Source organism: Pistacia vera, unplaced genomic scaffold (assembly GCF_008641045.1).
Source record: "Pistacia vera cultivar Batoury unplaced genomic scaffold, PisVer_v2 Contig567, whole genome shotgun sequence".
Classification (NCBI taxonomy): Eukaryota; Viridiplantae; Streptophyta; class Magnoliopsida; order Sapindales; family Anacardiaceae; genus Pistacia; species Pistacia vera.
The window spans coordinates 109,552-126,287 of NW_022196409.1; the positions used below are offsets into that span (position 1 = coordinate 109,552).

At 40.3% G+C, this 16,736-nt stretch overlaps 2 protein-coding genes across 2 annotated transcripts in view; one reads left to right on the forward strand and one right to left on the reverse strand.

Moving 5' to 3' along the window:
• The window catches only part of LOC116108647 (probable LRR receptor-like serine/threonine-protein kinase At3g47570), a 39,225-nt gene that overhangs the window by 10,442 nt on the left and 12,047 nt on the right, over positions 1-16,736 (reverse strand). The gene's annotated exons all lie outside the window — the stretch shown is intronic.
• LOC116108625 (exosome complex component RRP41 homolog) lies at positions 812-5,428 on the forward strand. Its single transcript, XM_031394872.1, has 13 exons — positions 812-924; positions 1,045-1,140; positions 2,050-2,112; positions 2,197-2,243; positions 2,323-2,383; positions 2,503-2,541; positions 2,615-2,682; positions 3,092-3,170; positions 3,252-3,288; positions 3,932-4,048; positions 4,173-4,258; positions 5,078-5,167; positions 5,365-5,428. Exons 3-13 carry the CDS (start codon positions 2,059-2,061, stop codon positions 5,410-5,412), a joined length of 726 nt encoding a protein of 241 aa, XP_031250732.1. The 5' UTR covers positions 812-924; positions 1,045-1,140; positions 2,050-2,058; the 3' UTR covers positions 5,413-5,428.

The window sequence follows — 16,736 nt, forward strand, 5'->3', positions numbered from 1 at the left end:
GCACGAAAACCCTCGTTTAAAAGAATATTTTTGGTGTAGAAAGTCTCAAATTCAAGATCTTCCGCTGCACGGATTTCCTGGGAAACAAAGTCATAAGCACGTAGGTCACTCCTACTACATGATTGCAATTAATTGATTCCTAAACAATATTTAAAATTTTAAACACTAATTGAAGGATAGCTTCGCAAACTGGTCTCTACTGCTAGAGCGTCGATGACTAGAAGATGGTGGTGGTTGCTGTTGGTACAAGGCTCGTAGCCTTCTAAATTCTAATCTCCCTCTCAAATACCTCCTGCTCCTCTGAACACACTCCTCACATGAGTTCACCTTCTTACAAGTAACATTTCGGGTCCGTTTGGTTCATTATTCTGATAGTTTTTAGAATAATATTTTGAAAAAAAGTTAAATTGAACGGGTATTATGATGTAGCATTTGGAAATTAACAAAATACCCCCTATGTTTGTTTATTTACTAAACACCCTTATAATAAAATATTAAAAATTAACAAAAACACCCACAATCTATCCATTAAATACGGATAGCCAGCCATCACCGCTAGAGGGTGATCGAAATGTTTTTGTAATTTATAAAAAAAATATTTAGAGGTATTAAGTTAAATTAATAAATTTAAAGAGATTTACAAGAAATTAAAAAATATAAATTTTATCCAATAACGTAACAAACGAAGCCTTCAATTTTCAAGCAAAAAGATTCCCCAAAACTAATGGTTGGACCGGTGTTATTGTAGCCAACGTCCGGTCCAACCTTTTAACCCAAAACCGGGTTAACTCTTATTCCCCTTCACCAATTCTAATTTTCTAAATCCCTGTACCATTTTCAATTGACATCGAACCCCTCTCTTCCAGTGTCGCTTTCTTCGATCGACCACCGCCGCCGGCAGCACTGCAGTCGCCGTCCGACGAGGTACCCGTCTCATTTCATCTTCACTTTGTCTGCTTTCGAATCTCAATCTGCAAAACCCTTCGTCTTTGGACGATTCTTGAATCCTAATTTACTAAACTTTGAGTGAAATTAACAAAACAGAATCCTTTCGATTCTCAATCTTCGAAATCCTTAGTCTCTGCTTGATAACGGCAACCTGTTGTGACGTTTGTCGCCTCCACGAGTTGGTTTAACCAGGTAATATATATATATATATATATTTTTTTTTTTAATAAAATTTGTAATAATGTATGTTGTTAACTGGGAGAATTGCGATGGTGTTGAGTATGATTTCATAATGTTGATGAATGATGATATTTTTTTTTTTTTTTTTTTGGATTTTTTTAGAGTTATAGCAAACAGAAAAGTAATCGAGGAGAATGGACTGCTGGTTAGATTAGTGTTGTGAATGAAGCTCTTAGAATTGTAGAATGGAAGAGAGACTTCAATGCAGAGAAATTTTGTTGGATATTGGTTTTTCTTATGGCTATGTAGATGGTTTTACTATTATTCTTCCCAACACAAATTTAATAAATTAATAAATTGCTATTAGAAAACATGTCCAAGTAAATATGTGCATCAGAATGATAGATGTTGAGTGTTAGAACAGTGTTCAAGTTCGTAATGCAATTTTTGTAAGTTTGTAATGCATAAGAATGATGGATATTGGTTTTGTAAGTTCGTAAATATGTGGAGTTTGCAGTTTGCAAGACTGCAATCTGCATTTTTTTTTTTTCATGTTGGATTTTTTTCATGTTGAAATGAACTACAATCTGCATTTTTTTTATTTTGTCATAGGATTTTTTTTTTTCATGTTGGATTTTTTTCATGTTGAAATGAACTACAATCTGCATTTTTTTTATTTTGTCATAGGATTTTTTTTTTTCATGTTGGACTGGTTCAACCCGATACCTGGCCACTTTGCTGGGTTTCATCCTGGGCTGGTTATTAAAACATTGCTTTGAAACTGAAATATCTGTATTAAAGAATTTTCATTTGGATCATATAGCGGTCTTCAAGCTTCTATTGTAACAACTCAGATAAAGGTTTTTTTGTGAAGTAGAAACTAATCCTCAATTGTTCTATCCTGTCTCCACTTTCACATAGTTGATAGAGATGGAATATGTAAGCCCTGAAGGACTTCGATTAGATGGTCGCCGCCCTATGGAAGTATAAATCTCTTCTCTTGTTATTTGGTTCCTTTTATGCTAATTGTTCCAATATTAAATTTTATATTTGTTTTCACAATCATAGATGAGGCAACTATGTGCTGAGATTGGTGTCGTTGCCAAAGCAGATGGGTAATTTACCACCTTTTCTTTTAATTATTTGTTTCCACATTAATTTCTATTTTAATTTACTTTGCCTCATGATTTCTAGTTCTGCTATGTTTGAGATGGGTAACACAAAAGTCATTGCTGCTGTCTATGGTCCTAGAGAGGTACCCTTCTGTCTCTGTCTCTCTGTCTCTGTCTCTCTCTGTCTCTCTCTCTTTGTGTTGTGTGTGTGAATAGGTCAAAAGTGATGCTCATTCTGTAAGCAATTTACTGTGTTTTTCAGGTTCAAAATAGGAGCCAGCAAATTACTGACCAAGCATTGGTAACATTCTCAGTAAAACTTCTAATGTCTTAATTTAAATAACTCTGATCATCTGTATTTGTATATTTCTCAGGTGCGCTGTGAGTACAGCATGGCTAATTTTAGTACTGGAGATCGTATGAGAAAACCAAAGGGTGACAGGTTGGAACATATTCTTTATAGTCTTTCATATGTTAAAACTTAATTTACAATTATGCAACTTGCTTGCATGTATTGAATTGGGTGGTAAATTGACTGTACATGCACCGGAATATGGATTAAGTTTGACTTGTAATTTTTTAATCTGAGGTTCACTGGGTTTGCCTAAATGATGGTTGATTTTAAGGGTTTTTGGAAAAATAGTCTAAAAAGAGTGAATTTTTACTCATGGAGGAATTGACATTTGTGTTTGTTTTGGAACTTGTTGTTAGCACTAAGTTTTAGAGCTTTTTGATGTATCTGTGATTTGTTTTGAACAATTACTTTGCTTTTTGTACAATTTAATTGATGAATATCATTTTAGGAGTATATTTTGTTGTTCAATACATGACTGATTTCATGGTACATCTAGGCGATCAACAGAGATATCTCTTGTTATTCGTCAGACAATGGAAGCATGCATATTGACCAATTTAATGCCTCGTTCTCAGGTATGTTACAGGTCACTGGGAACCCTTTCTAGTTCCTAAACAGGATTGGTTTTTTCTAAATACTTATTTGTTGATCTGCAGATAGATATTTTTGTACAAGTTCTACAAGCAGATGGAGGTAACTCATTCGTAACTATATGACTGTGAATTTATATACTTTGAGCTAATGGAATGGAAACTGGAAAAAATAATTTCAGATTTCATTGTACTTGGTTTATTAGTGAACTAGTGTGTATTTCATTAGTTAAAGGGGTAATGTGGTTGCTCCATGTAGACTTTCTATGAGGTAACCCTTGCCTCGCAATTGGTGATGGTGGACTTGCAGACTTCCATTTCTATTACTTTATTTTTCTTCATTGAAAAAGAAACATAAGCAGACATAAGAGCTGATTTATGTATATGAAAGAGGTCGAAGAGACTAATATGAAGTACAGTTGACATATTCTCCTAAAGTTCTAAACTGTAGTAAATCTTTCAAATGTCTTACCCTGTCTCACCTTGCCCTCTTTCTTTGGGTCTCTTAAGTTCTTTGTCCCTTTTTCACCACCCTTAACTGGATTAACCCAAACTTGATCAGTCTTGGGGTGGCATTGACTATGTGAACATTGTTTGCTACCCTCTCTATTGATCGGCAGCAAAAATCGCTTAGGACTAGCAGTTTCATTTAATTCTAAACAGCTGCTAAAGTGTTAGTGTTAGGGCTCATTTTCCATGAAAAAGAAGAAAGAATTTCTTGTTGATTTGGGACTTGTTGTCTGTAGGAACTCGATCTGCATGTATTAATGCTGCAACATTAGCTCTTGCAGATGCTGGGATTCCAATGCGTGATATTGTTACTTCCTGTAGTGCTGGATACCTCAATAGTACTCCTCTTCTTGGTATGGTCATTTTCCTCATCGTTCTCTTGAAGCAGTATGATTTGTTTTTCAATTAGTTATTATATGGTATGGTATTAATTTTTGTACACTTGATTACCATACTGAAGATTTGTGATGTGGGCAGATTTGAATTATGTTGAAGATAGTGCTGGAGGTCCTGATGTCACTGTAGGCATTCTACCTACATTGGACAAAGTTACTCTCCTTCAGGTTTTTGTCTAAAATTCTGCTTTTCTTGTTTATGACTGTGCTCATGAAATTTTCGAGTCTTGCAATATAGTTTCAAATCTCAGATGTATGGAGTTGGGTTCATGTACTGTCCAATCACACGATCTTATAACAAGAACAAGAGATCTTTCTCGATCAACCCGTTGGGTTTCATTTATACAGCATGTGGTTGCAAAGAACTGAATGTTGATCCTTTCTTGAAATTTGTTTGACAAACTCCCAATCACAAACCCTGGTTCACATGGTAATCAAATAAAAGAAAGAAGGTGCTTCCTTTATGCTACAGTCGTTTAAAACCATGCCAGTTATTAGCATTTGATCTTTTTCAGATGGCGTGAATTTAAGTCTCTCTGCTAGAATCTTTTCTCTTTCTTTTCTCTGTAATTGCGGAATCTCTTTTAGCCAGGTTTAGGCCAAACCCTTCTCTCAGGCTGTCATGTCAGATCTTTAAGGAATTTGGTGTCCGTTGATGAATGATTGATGTTGTGTCGCTAGCTGGTGGTAAAATAATTTCAAACTAAAGCAGAACATACTTCTATTAATCACAATTAGTTGAACAAGATATATCGGTTCTGGTTCAAGTTCTTTTGAACACTTTTGTCATTCTAGTTTCTCTCACAGTTTTGTAATGTTTTTGAAGTGTGGAATGTAATCTTAACTGTTGACATTGTATCCTTTGTTTCTTGTACCGTTATTATCTCATCATTGAGGTTTATGCATATGTTGATTATCAGAGGTTTCAAGTTATTTGGAAAAAAAATTATTCCTAGAGCTCTCATTTCTGATGTTTTCCTGACACAGATGGATGCTAAGTTACCAACTGATACATTTGAAGATGTCATGCAACTTGCTACTGAAGGCTGCAAGGCAGTAGCAAATTATATTCGAGAAGTAAAAACTTATTTTTTCTGTTCATAATTTTTGTTGTCTTGATTTTGTGAATTTAGTTTGATTGTCTTCTGGGACCTGTGTGTTATAATTATTGCTAATGGTATTCATATGTTGATTTGCTTCATTAATTCCCTAAACAACGTACTTGACTATTACTTGCATGAATTGTTAGGATTATTGATTGAATTGCTTGGCAGGTACTACTAGAGAATACCAAGCAGCTGGAGTGTCGCCGGGGTTCATAATTGATAATTACAGTGGGTAAGTTAAAACCCCTTCTTTATTTTCTTTTTTTTTTTTTTTTTTTTGGTTGGGGGAAGTTTTTTGATAAACCAGAAAGCTCAAATTGGGAATTAGAAAAACGACAAGCCACTCATTGATTGCTGATGCTTGGTGGGAGATGGCTGAATCTCAATTGCAACATGTTTGGATAAAGGAATGTAGAAAGAATAAAAAGAGCACATTTCAGTCTTTCTTTAGATGCAGCTTCTTTGGTACTATTTATTTTCTCAATACCTTCTTTTTCTTTCCAAAACAGAATCTATTAGGGAATCCATTGCAGGTCAAGCTTTCATTTCTGTGAATGGGAATGTTGAAAATAGAGAATTAGGTGACATGATCAAATCATTTGTGGATTGCAGAAGTGATGTCTCCTTAATTTAACATTCGTCCCTTGCATGCACAGTGGGATCATAGCATTTTCCATGCATCCACCTTTCTTATTGGAAATCGTTAGTTCATACTTCATACTATTCTGTGGTTAAATTAATACCAGCAGCTCAGAAATCGTGCGAAACTGATTTTTAAGGGACTTAGAATAGCAAGTATTGAGACCAAAAAAAAAAAAAAAAAAGTTTATAACGTTAAGTACTTAAGATTATTCATTAGAAGATTTTTTTTTTTCTCCTGTATGCAGTATGCATATTTTCCAAGAAAAAATAAGACGCCATTAAGAGGATCACGAATAACTCTGAATTGTATGAACTTTTATCAAAAGCCAGACAGATGCACACACAGCCAGGCAAATGCACATACCGTCAAACAAGTTATGCACTTAATATTGGTTAATGATTGTTGAATTAAAATTTCTGTTCCAGAGAAAGTTCAGAACTTCCACCAAAATATAAATGTTCATTATAAGCTAAATGGTCATTTTCAATTGCAATTCTTTAATTCTTCTTGTTATTTTAATTATATGATCTTATGTACATTAAAATTATCGAAATCTCTATCGACTTTTAGATCACAAATCAATAGCATTGATTATCAAACTCACCAAATAGTTAATAGTTAATACTTCTAAGATTCGGCACAATCAAACCACGCGAACCTCGGTCATCTTACATTTGAATTGATCTCTTCAGGGTGTACCCTATTTCAAAGCAATAACACTACGGACATTGAAATATTAGCACCGAATTTCTGTATCGGTCGACGTGGAACGCGTTTTTCCATTTCTTTATAATTTTTTTCTAGTGAATGGTCGTCCATCAAATTTGGACAGCCGTTCACTCACATGGACGCCCGTCCATGTTATATGGACGGGCGTCCATATGCGAGGGACGGCCGTCCATGTTATTTGTAAAAACTTAGGGACGACCGTCCATCCATTATGGACGGCCGTCCATTAAGTTTGGACGGCCGTCCATTCTTAATGGACGCCCGTCCATACTTAAAAAAAAAAATTCTAAACAGTAAACACCTCTTCTTCTTCGCCATCTCCTCTCTTTTTCTTCATCTTCATTCCCCATCTTCTTCGCCTTCTGAATTGCTTGGGTCCTGGGAACCCATTCTAATCACCATGCATGATTCAGAATTTATAATCATATTTGTTTTTTCCAGCTGGTCATACCTTTAGCCTTGCGTTTTTTCCATACCGAATAGCATAAGTAGCAGAACAAGAGAACCAATAGAGCTTCTCTTAATATAATCAACGATAACCACCATTTCTCTACTGCAATTAAAAAAAAATAAAAAAATTAGTTTCTCATTTCATTGAACATAAATATAAGATTTAATGATTCTGACTTGATTAAGAAAAGAAAATAAATATAAGAAAAATTGTTTCGTGGACGAGTTAGTGTATACTAGTCCTCTCAGATTTCCTCCTTACAGCTTAAGATACCATTGGCAATTCTCTGTGTGCGCATGCAGTGCTAGAAATTCTTATTTCTGAGTCAATATATAAGGTTAGCGGTGTTCATACCTTCTTTCCTTCTCTTAAAGCCCCATAAAATAGCCATTGCAGTTGCAAGGACAGAAGTTGAAACGACTGCTGCTACTGATGGAAAAATAAACTTGTTCTTTTCTTTGTATAAAACTGTAACAACAATATCCGGATTTCCTTCCACACTAGAATCAATAGAAGATGAAACAATATAAGACTTGAAATGATAAGTACGAATAGTGTGCTTTGGAGTACGGATATCTACTGCAACACATAGCTGATAGATGGCAAAAGCCTAACTTGGTTAAATTTTTTGGGGCTGGGAACTCGATTAATTTGGAGGATCTTGCAGAGAAAGATGCCACAGAGAAGTCTGATGCTGCAAGGGAAGCATTTTTAGCAGAACTTGCACTTGATTCTAAGAAGGGTGCCCGAGGAGGTAGTGATAACTCGAAGCATACACATGATAAGACAAAGGATAAAAAAAGAAACAAAGATTTCAGGAAAACCAAGGATTCAAAGGTTTCAAGTTTGTGGTTTTCTTTTGTTTGTACGTACAAAATCCATGATGCAGGTCTAATATTTTCGTATTTTTCAGTCTGTTGGTGGTAATCAGCATGATATGGTTCATGATGAGACGTTTGAGCGGGTGTATTCTTCCTTTTGCTCTTTCTTTGCACATATGCCCTCACTCTTTCTATTACATGCCACCATTTTTTGTAAATAGATGCTATACTGGGAGGGGGTTTATTGTTAATATATTGAATTCATGGCTTAGTGCAGTTCATATCTAGAATCTGATGGTGATCATCCAGATTCAGAGACTGGTGTTTTTGTGAATGGTGATGACTTAAACTCCTGGAAGAGGAATTTAGATGTAAAATTGAGCTTGAAGCTGAGGAAAGAAAGCTTGAAGAAACCTTGGAGTATCAAAGACGAATGGAGCATGAGCTAGGCTAAACTGAAACACCTTGCAGAGCAAAATAAAATATTTGCTCAAACATTTCCAGAAAAGGTGATGGAGGGAGTCTGCTATGTTTACTTGGATCATGGTGCTGTTGATCTTGAATTGCATGAACCAATCAAACCTCTGACACCAGTAAGCATCCATGTCTCACTCTGTTATATGTGATAAGATAAAGTTGGGGCTACTGGTCCTTAGTTGCAAGTCCATTTCCGTTGACAATATCTCAAAGATATGCTAATAGGAATTCCATGCTGCTTATTATAGAGGAAGTAGATTCTTTATGTAAGGAAACCATATGAACTTGAATTTTTCAGGTGCATTTGATGTCGAAGAATGGGTTCCTAAGCAATTCAGAAGGCGAAGAAGATGGGGAATGAAGATGCAGAAAAAGAGAGGAGATGGCGAAGAAGAAGAGGTGTTTACTATTTAGAATTTTTTTTTTTTTTTTTAAGTATGGACGGGCGTTCATTAAGAATGGACGGCCGTCCAAACTTAAGGGACGCCCGTCCAAAATTTATGGACGGCCGTCCCCAAATTTTTTTCTTTTTTTATTTTCATATTTTTGGTTAAGGACAGGCGTCCCTTATTTACGGACGTCCGTCCCTTCATTTTGGACGGCCGTCCATAACGGATAAACGGCCGTCCCTAATTTTTATAAAAAAAAATTATTCCATTTTACTTATGGACGGGCGTCCTTTAAATAGGGACGCCCGTCCCTGGTATATGGACCCCCGTCCATATAATATGGATAGGCGTCCATGTGAGTGAACGACCGTCCATAATGGAAATTTTTTTTTTTTCATATTTGGGTGAAAGATAGGCGTCCATTATTTGTGGACGCCCGTCCAAAATTAATGGACGGCCGTCCCTAAGCTTTTACAAATTTTTTTATTTTATTTTAATAGGGACGGCCGTCCATATTATATGGACAGCCGTCCCTCGCATATGGACGCCCGTCCATATAACATGGACGGCCGTCCAAAATTAATGGACGACCGTCCATAATGGATGGACGGTCGTCCCTAAGCTTTTACAAATTTTTTTATTTTATTTTAATAGGGACGGCCGTCCATATTATATGGACGGCCATCCCTCGTATATGGACGCCTATCCATATAACATGGACGGCCGTCCCTCGCATATGGACGCCCGTCCATATAATATGGACGGGCGTCCATGTGAGTGAACGACCGTCCAAATTTGATGGACGACCGTTCACTAGAAAAAAATTATAAAGAAATGGAGAAACGCGTTCCACGTCGGCCGGTACAGAAATTTGGTGCTAATATTTCGGTGTCCGTAGTGTTATTGATTTCAAAAATCAAACTTTTTACTCCAAGCAAATAAATTTTATACGTACAATAAGTGCAGTAAACCTTCATTGCTTACATTGTAACCAATGGTAAAGCTATTTTGAGCGAAAGATAAAAAATTGTTCTAGAAAAGAATATTATTTTAAAAACATTATTTTTATTATAAAAAAAAAAAATCTTTATTTCAGAACTTGGTTTATATTTCAGTTAATCTAACTTCAAAATCCTAACTACAAATTTGAAAAATTACCTTCCAAGGGCAAACAATGACGGCAAAGATTTATTTATTCTATGAGTAAAAAAATAAAATTACATCCATTTATAACATAGTGCGAGTTCAACATTGTTTAACAAACCTTATTCTAAAGTCGTATAGGACATTTAATTATAAAATGCAAGAAAATTACTCATACAGTTACAGTTGCCTCTGACCCTGTGTTGGAGTTTGTAGAAGTTTGTTCTTGATAGAATGCAATTGGGCTATAACACCATCCATGTTCGTCCTTTCACTCGGCGACCTTGACGAGCAAATGACTCCAATTCCAAATATCGAAATCAAGCACTCTCGAACAATGTGACTTCTTAGGCTTGTCTGTCCTTCTTCTGTTTCCTAAAGAAGAACTGGATCCACTATTTCAATGACTCGTTCAGGGATAGCTGCCTTAACAAAATCATGAAGATTCAAATCGCCATTAAACATCTCATTGGTTGGACTCTTCCCCGTAAACATCTCCAATAAGAGTATTCCATAACTGTACACATCACCATGAGTTGAAGCCTCGCTTCCCATACCATACTCTGCAATTAGAAATATCATATATATGTACGAAGAACCTCCCCATAAATAATATAGCTTGTATAACCACATTTTCTATAGAATTTTTTAGGTGGTAAAAATGAGAAAAGAAATACAAGAGTCATACAAATGAATTTTGAGGAATGATAAAATAGTTAAAAGTATTTACCTGGAGCAGCATAACCAACAGTTCCTCTTACACCAACAGAGCTTGTCTGATTACTTGAAAGGCTATGGGTGCCCTTTGGAAGGAATCTTGCCAATCCAAAGTCACCTACATGTGCTGTCAACTCATCGTCAAGAAGAACATTGCTTGGCTTGAGATCACAGTGAACCATTGGTGTTTGGCCATGGTTATGAAGATAATCTACTGCACAAGCAACATTGAAAGCAATATCAAGTCTTTGTGGAAAATTTAGATTCTTGGGCGCCTCTTGCAACACATTTGTAGTTAGATTGGGATGCAACCACTCCTCTAAGCTCCCATTAACCATAAACTCATAGACCAAAGCCTTGAAATCATTTCCTTGGAAATCAACACTTGCACAAGCAGTTATTTTTTTGACAAGATTTTGATATCTGATACTTCTCAAGGCTTCACATTCAGCCAAGAAACTCCTGGAAGCTCCTCGATTTTGAAGGTTAAGAACCTCCACTGCCACTATCATTTCGTTATTGTCTAGGACCCCCTTATACACATAACCAAAACTCCCCGAACCGATCAAATTTTCGAAAGAGAACCCATCAGTTGCTTTTAGCAGATTCTGATAGGACACCTGTAGAAGTGAAGCCAACAATGGTGATGCAGGAAAGGAATTCCTTTTCGTTCTTCTCCACCAGCGAATAATTATCAAACATAACATCATAATCAGTAACCAAATTCCAACAACTATAGGAATTATCACTTTCTTTGAAACAGACCGAGTTTGCTTTGATCCTTTGATGGGGTAATTGAATAAATGTAACGTGGTTATGCCACCACAAAGTTTATTGTTTCCCGAAAGTGAAATAGCACTTGTGTTGTTGAAGACTCTTGCAATTGGTACTTCACCCTCGAAGTTGTTGTTAGATAAATTTAAGTTCATCAAAAAGGGAAAGTTCACTGAAAAATTGGGTATTTGGCTAGACAAGTTGTTGGATGAAAGGTCAAGATAATCAATGCCTCTCAAAGAACTCAAGGAGGATGGAATATTTCCTTGAAAGAAATTACCATTTATGAATAGTTTTTGCAAGTTAATGCAACTGCCCAAACTATCAAGAATTTCACCAGACAATTATTCTCAGATATAGCTAGAAAACCTAGATTTATTAAGTTACCAACATTTGAGAGCAGGGGACCGGTCAATTGGTTTAGAGATAGATCAAGATAAATTGACAAGGATGAGAGACCTATTACTTCAGGGGGTATGGTACCACTTAGATTGTTATGAGAGAGATATAAATCTTCTAAATTAGTGCATCTCCCAAGACTTGATGGAATGGTCCCCTGTAGGTTGTTTCTGTCTAATCTAAGCATGATTAACAATGATAGTGTTATGCCTGGGAAAATAAAGGGCTGACGTGGGAAAGTCAAGTGAAGAGTGAACTGCTCCCGTCAGAGCAACACGCACACGTCAGGCCTGCCAAATGATATGGAGATCACACGCGTCTATTTCCCTGCAATAAATCGTGCGAAGTCAGCTCGGGAAGAGAGGAATGGGACATAAAGCCGGATTATATCCTGACAATCACACCAACCCATGGATTTAATGATGATTACACGCTTCAGTTTGATATAAAATGAAGAAGACCCCTTCATTAAGGGGATTCGGCCATTTTCATCTTGAGAAAAACTCTCTCTCTCTCTCTCTCCTGTAAACACATTTACTTTTTCCAACTCTATTGTAAGTCAATTCGCTGTTGCGACCTGACCCACACTAATATGAATACAAATCAGTGGACGTAGGACTTGCTACCTTAGTATCCGAACCACTTAAAAAACTCCCTTTGCATTTATTTCATTTTATATTTTCATTATCACGTGTGTTTCTTAGCCAATCAACGTTACGCACATGACAATTTGGTTGGTGCCAAAAACGAGCATCAACAGTTTGGCGCTAGAAGGAGGGGCTTGATTTAGTGTCTACCCTTCATCAGAAGAATCTTTGACCTACTGGTCTTACAGCTACAAATGGCCCGTCAATCTGGACCTGAGCAAGTGAACCAGCATGCTGAAGGAGTCCCCCCAGCCCAGAGGGACATCCCTTCCAACATACCTCCAGTTTCGCAAAATGCTGCTGGGAATACCCCAGCAGCTCTATAACTGGACCCTGCCATCAGAAGCTACTTGGAGAGGTTCAAAAATACTCTCCAGACGGTCAACCAGAGGTTGAACCGTTTGGACCAAGGCATGTCATCTACGACAGCCGGAGCGGTACAACCACCAAAAACTCCTGCAGGTCACGCGAAAGCGCTGTAAAGGGCGATAGCCCGTGCCGCGAGCACTGCAGCGCGTAAGCGCAAGGGTAAGCAAGTGGTAAAAAGTAAGCCTACGGGCTCCCAAGGGCCAGCGAATACAAAAGGCGCCCCGAGCAGGGTGTCGACAAAGCTGAGACTCGGTGAAAAAGTGAATCCCGAGCTGTCCCATGCCACGTTGCAGGCAAACCCAAGCGAAAATGCTGGGCGCGATGATCCCTATCACCACCAATAGAACGATCCCGATCGTTCTCATGCAGGTGGCCCCCACACCTCGCGGGGCGGTTAGTACTACCGCAAGGGTCGTGAAAATCCCCCGCACAATCCATCGCCTTCACACGCCTCTAGTCAACGTGTGTCAAGCGCGGTTGGAAATACCGGCCGAGGCGAGGAGGAATCCGACCTCCGAACTCTCCTGAATCGCAACCGAGAAGGCCGGGTTCGCATGGGTGAAAGCAATCTCCAATTGGCTCCGTTACCACAAATTGAGGAGCTGCAGCGAGCTCTGGACAGGTTAAGGGAGCAGCAAAACGAACAGGCGCAGGTCGCCTCAACATCCCCTTTTTCTCCCGAGGTGCTAGCTGCTCCACTTCCACCAGGGTTCAGAATGCCAGATATGCGGCCGTTTGATGGAAACTATGATCCGCAAGATCATTTATATGAGTTCAACGATCTGATGGAGCTCCACCAGGTTTCGGACCTTGCAAAATGCCGTTGTTTGGCCGTGACGCTGACCTCTCACGCCAAGCGGTGGTTAAGGTCGCTCCCAGCGGGATCGATCAGTTCGTGGCCTTAGATGAGCACGACGTTCCTGCGGCATTTCCAAGCCAATCGGAAATTTTCAATGCCTTTGAGCTACCTCAGCAACATAAGGCAAGAAAGAGACGAATCCCTGCAGTCTTACATTGATCGCTTCCACAGAGAACTCAACAAAGTGGCTCACGCTCCAGAAGAGTCCATCCGAACTCTTATAATGGCTGGAGTTCGCCCGCAAACCGACTTGTGGAAAGAACTACAGGCTGAGGACGATATTTCCCTCACCAGATTCTATAACCTGGCAGAAAAGTATCTCCGAATAGAGAATTCTCTGGCGGCACTCCGCCGTCACGATCACGGCACTTCCAGCAGTACGCCTGGTCGGGGAGATAACAGGCGAGCTGATCGCAAAGGAGACACTGACGATCAGCGAAAAGGGAAGAAACCCCGCTACGAGAAGAAAAAATCCTATGCTCCCGTTCCTCGTCGCGACCGCGACGGGACTCAATACACTCCGCTGAATGTGTCCATATCTGCAATCCTCGATAAATCCGATGAGGCCAGCCTGCTCGGTGAGCCCGAACCCATGAAAACTCTTGCTACGGCCAGAAGCAGCAAAAAATACTGCCATTACCATCGGGATAATGGGCATCTCACTGATGAATGCCGAGCTCTAAAGCAGGCTATCGAAGAGCTCATCAAGAAGGGGCACTTCAAGGAGTACATTGATGACTGCCCAAAAGAAAACCAAGGGGAGCGAAAGAAAAAGCGCCGTGATCGCAGCGGGTACGACAGTGTTAACATAATTTTTGGAGGTCCACACCTCGCGGGAAACACGCGAGGAGCGCAGGAAAGATATACTCGCGAAGCGCACCATGACCCGATCAGGGTAATGAATACTTCGCAGTGACCTCAGAAAGCCAGAAAAGAGGAACCAATCACCTTCTGCGAGAAAGAGGCAGCTCGTTTGCACCATCCTCACGAGGATGCTCTGGTAATCACGCCCCTGATAGGGTGTCATAATGTCTGCAGAATGCTTGTAGACAACGGAAGCGCTGTGAACATCCTGTTCAAGTCCGCTTTCAATAGAATGAACCTGGTCGAGGCCGACCTGAAGCCAGCCTCGATGCCTCTGTACGGTTTTACAGGGGATAGCCTGATCCCCAACGGAACAATCCAGCTCCCAATCACGCTCGGCGACTACGACGAGGTGACTAGGGTTACCAAATTCTTGGTCGTGGACTGCCCATCGGCCTTTAATGGAATCTTAGGGCGACCTCTGCTGAGAACCTTCAGGGCAGTCACTTCCATTTATCATCTCAAGATGAAGTTCCCCACTCCAACGGGGATAGGGGAGGTAAGCGGATCGCAAAGCTCATCTCGCGAATGCTATGTAAAGTCGGTCCAAATGGCCGACAAGGGAAAGGGCATTTCGCGCTGTGCACCCCGCCAGGCTATGGCGATCAGCCGGATCGAGCCACAGCCTAGTCCGACGGAGGATAATATAGATCCACGGATTCAGGAAATCCCCTCGAGCGGCCCGGTTGAGGATCTGTCCGAAGTTTCGGTTGATCCAAAAGAGCCAAGCCGAGTGCTAAAGATCGGAAGCTGTCTCAACTCTCAGCTCGCTTCCGAGCTGGTAAGCTTCTTGAAGGAGAACATTGATGTGTTCGCCTGGTCGCATGCAGATATGGTCGGGATCAGCCCGAACATTATTTGCCATTCACTAAATGTCAGTTGTGAAGCCAAGCCAGTTCGCCAAAAAAGAAGGGCGATGGATCCGGAGCGGTACGCCGCGTTAAAATCAGAAGTGGAGAACCTTCTCCGAAATGGATCTGTTCGCGAGGCTCTCTACCCGACCTGGGTTGCCAACCCGGTCCTGGTAAAGAAGCCAAATGGCAAGTGGCGGACCTGCGTGGACTTCAGCGACCTGAACAAAGCTTGCCCAAAAGACAGCTTCCCCCTGCCAAGAATCGATCAGCTCGTTGATGCCACCTCGGGGTACGAGCTGCTAAGCTTCATGGATGCATACTCGGGATACAATCAAATCCCGATGTATAAACCAGATGAGGAGCATACGACCTTCATTACGGACCGGGGGCTATACTGTTACAAAGTCATGCCCTTCGGCCTCAAGAATGCGGGTGCGACCTATCAGAGGTTGGTCAACCGAATGTTCTCCGACCAGATCGGGAGGACAATGGAGGTCTATGTGGACAACATGCTGGTCAAATCCCAGGTCGCTTCAGAGCATATTACGCATCTCGCTGAGATGTTTGACATACTCCGGCTCTACAGAATGAAGCTGAACCCTCTCAAATGTTCATTCGGGGTATCGTCAGGAAAGTTTCTGGGATATATGGTCAATCAACGGGGCATAGAAATAAACCCCGAAAAGATTCAAGCTCTGCTCGATATGGAGAGCCCGACCAGCAAAAAGCAGGTCATGAGTCTGAACGGGCGAATAGCGGCACTCAGTCGCTTCATATCAAGGCTAACAGACCGCTGTTTACCATTCTTCAATGTTCTGAAGGCCAATAAGAAATTCGAGTGGACTTCCGAATGCGAGCAGGCATTCCAGAGCATAAAAGAACATCTTGGGAAGCCACCTCTCCTCTCTAAGCCTCTTCCACAGGAAATCCTGCTCATCTACCTGTCCGTGTCTCAGTTCGCGGTCAGTGCAGCTTTAATACGGGAAGAGGAAAAAGCTCAGTGGCCAGTATATTATGCAAGTAAGCGTCTATCGGATGCCGAGATGAGGTATCCGGAAATGGAGCGACTAGCTTTTGCTCTACTGGTCGCGTCCAGAAAGCTGCGACCTTACTTCCATGCCCATACAATCAATGTAATGACAAATTACCCTCTCAGGCAGGTCCTCCAGAAGCCAGAGGCCTCAGGTAAACTGCTCAAATGGGCCATGGAACTGAGCCAGTTCGACCTAAAGTATAAGCCCAGGTCGACCATCAACGGGCAGGCTGTTGCAGACTTCATCTCAGAATTTTCCTATCTCCCAAGCGAGCAACAGTCTAGCAAAGTCGGGCAAGAAGCTATTCAGAACCTGTCGACCTGGAACCTCTATGTCGATGGGTCATCAAACAGGAAAAGAGCCGGTGCGG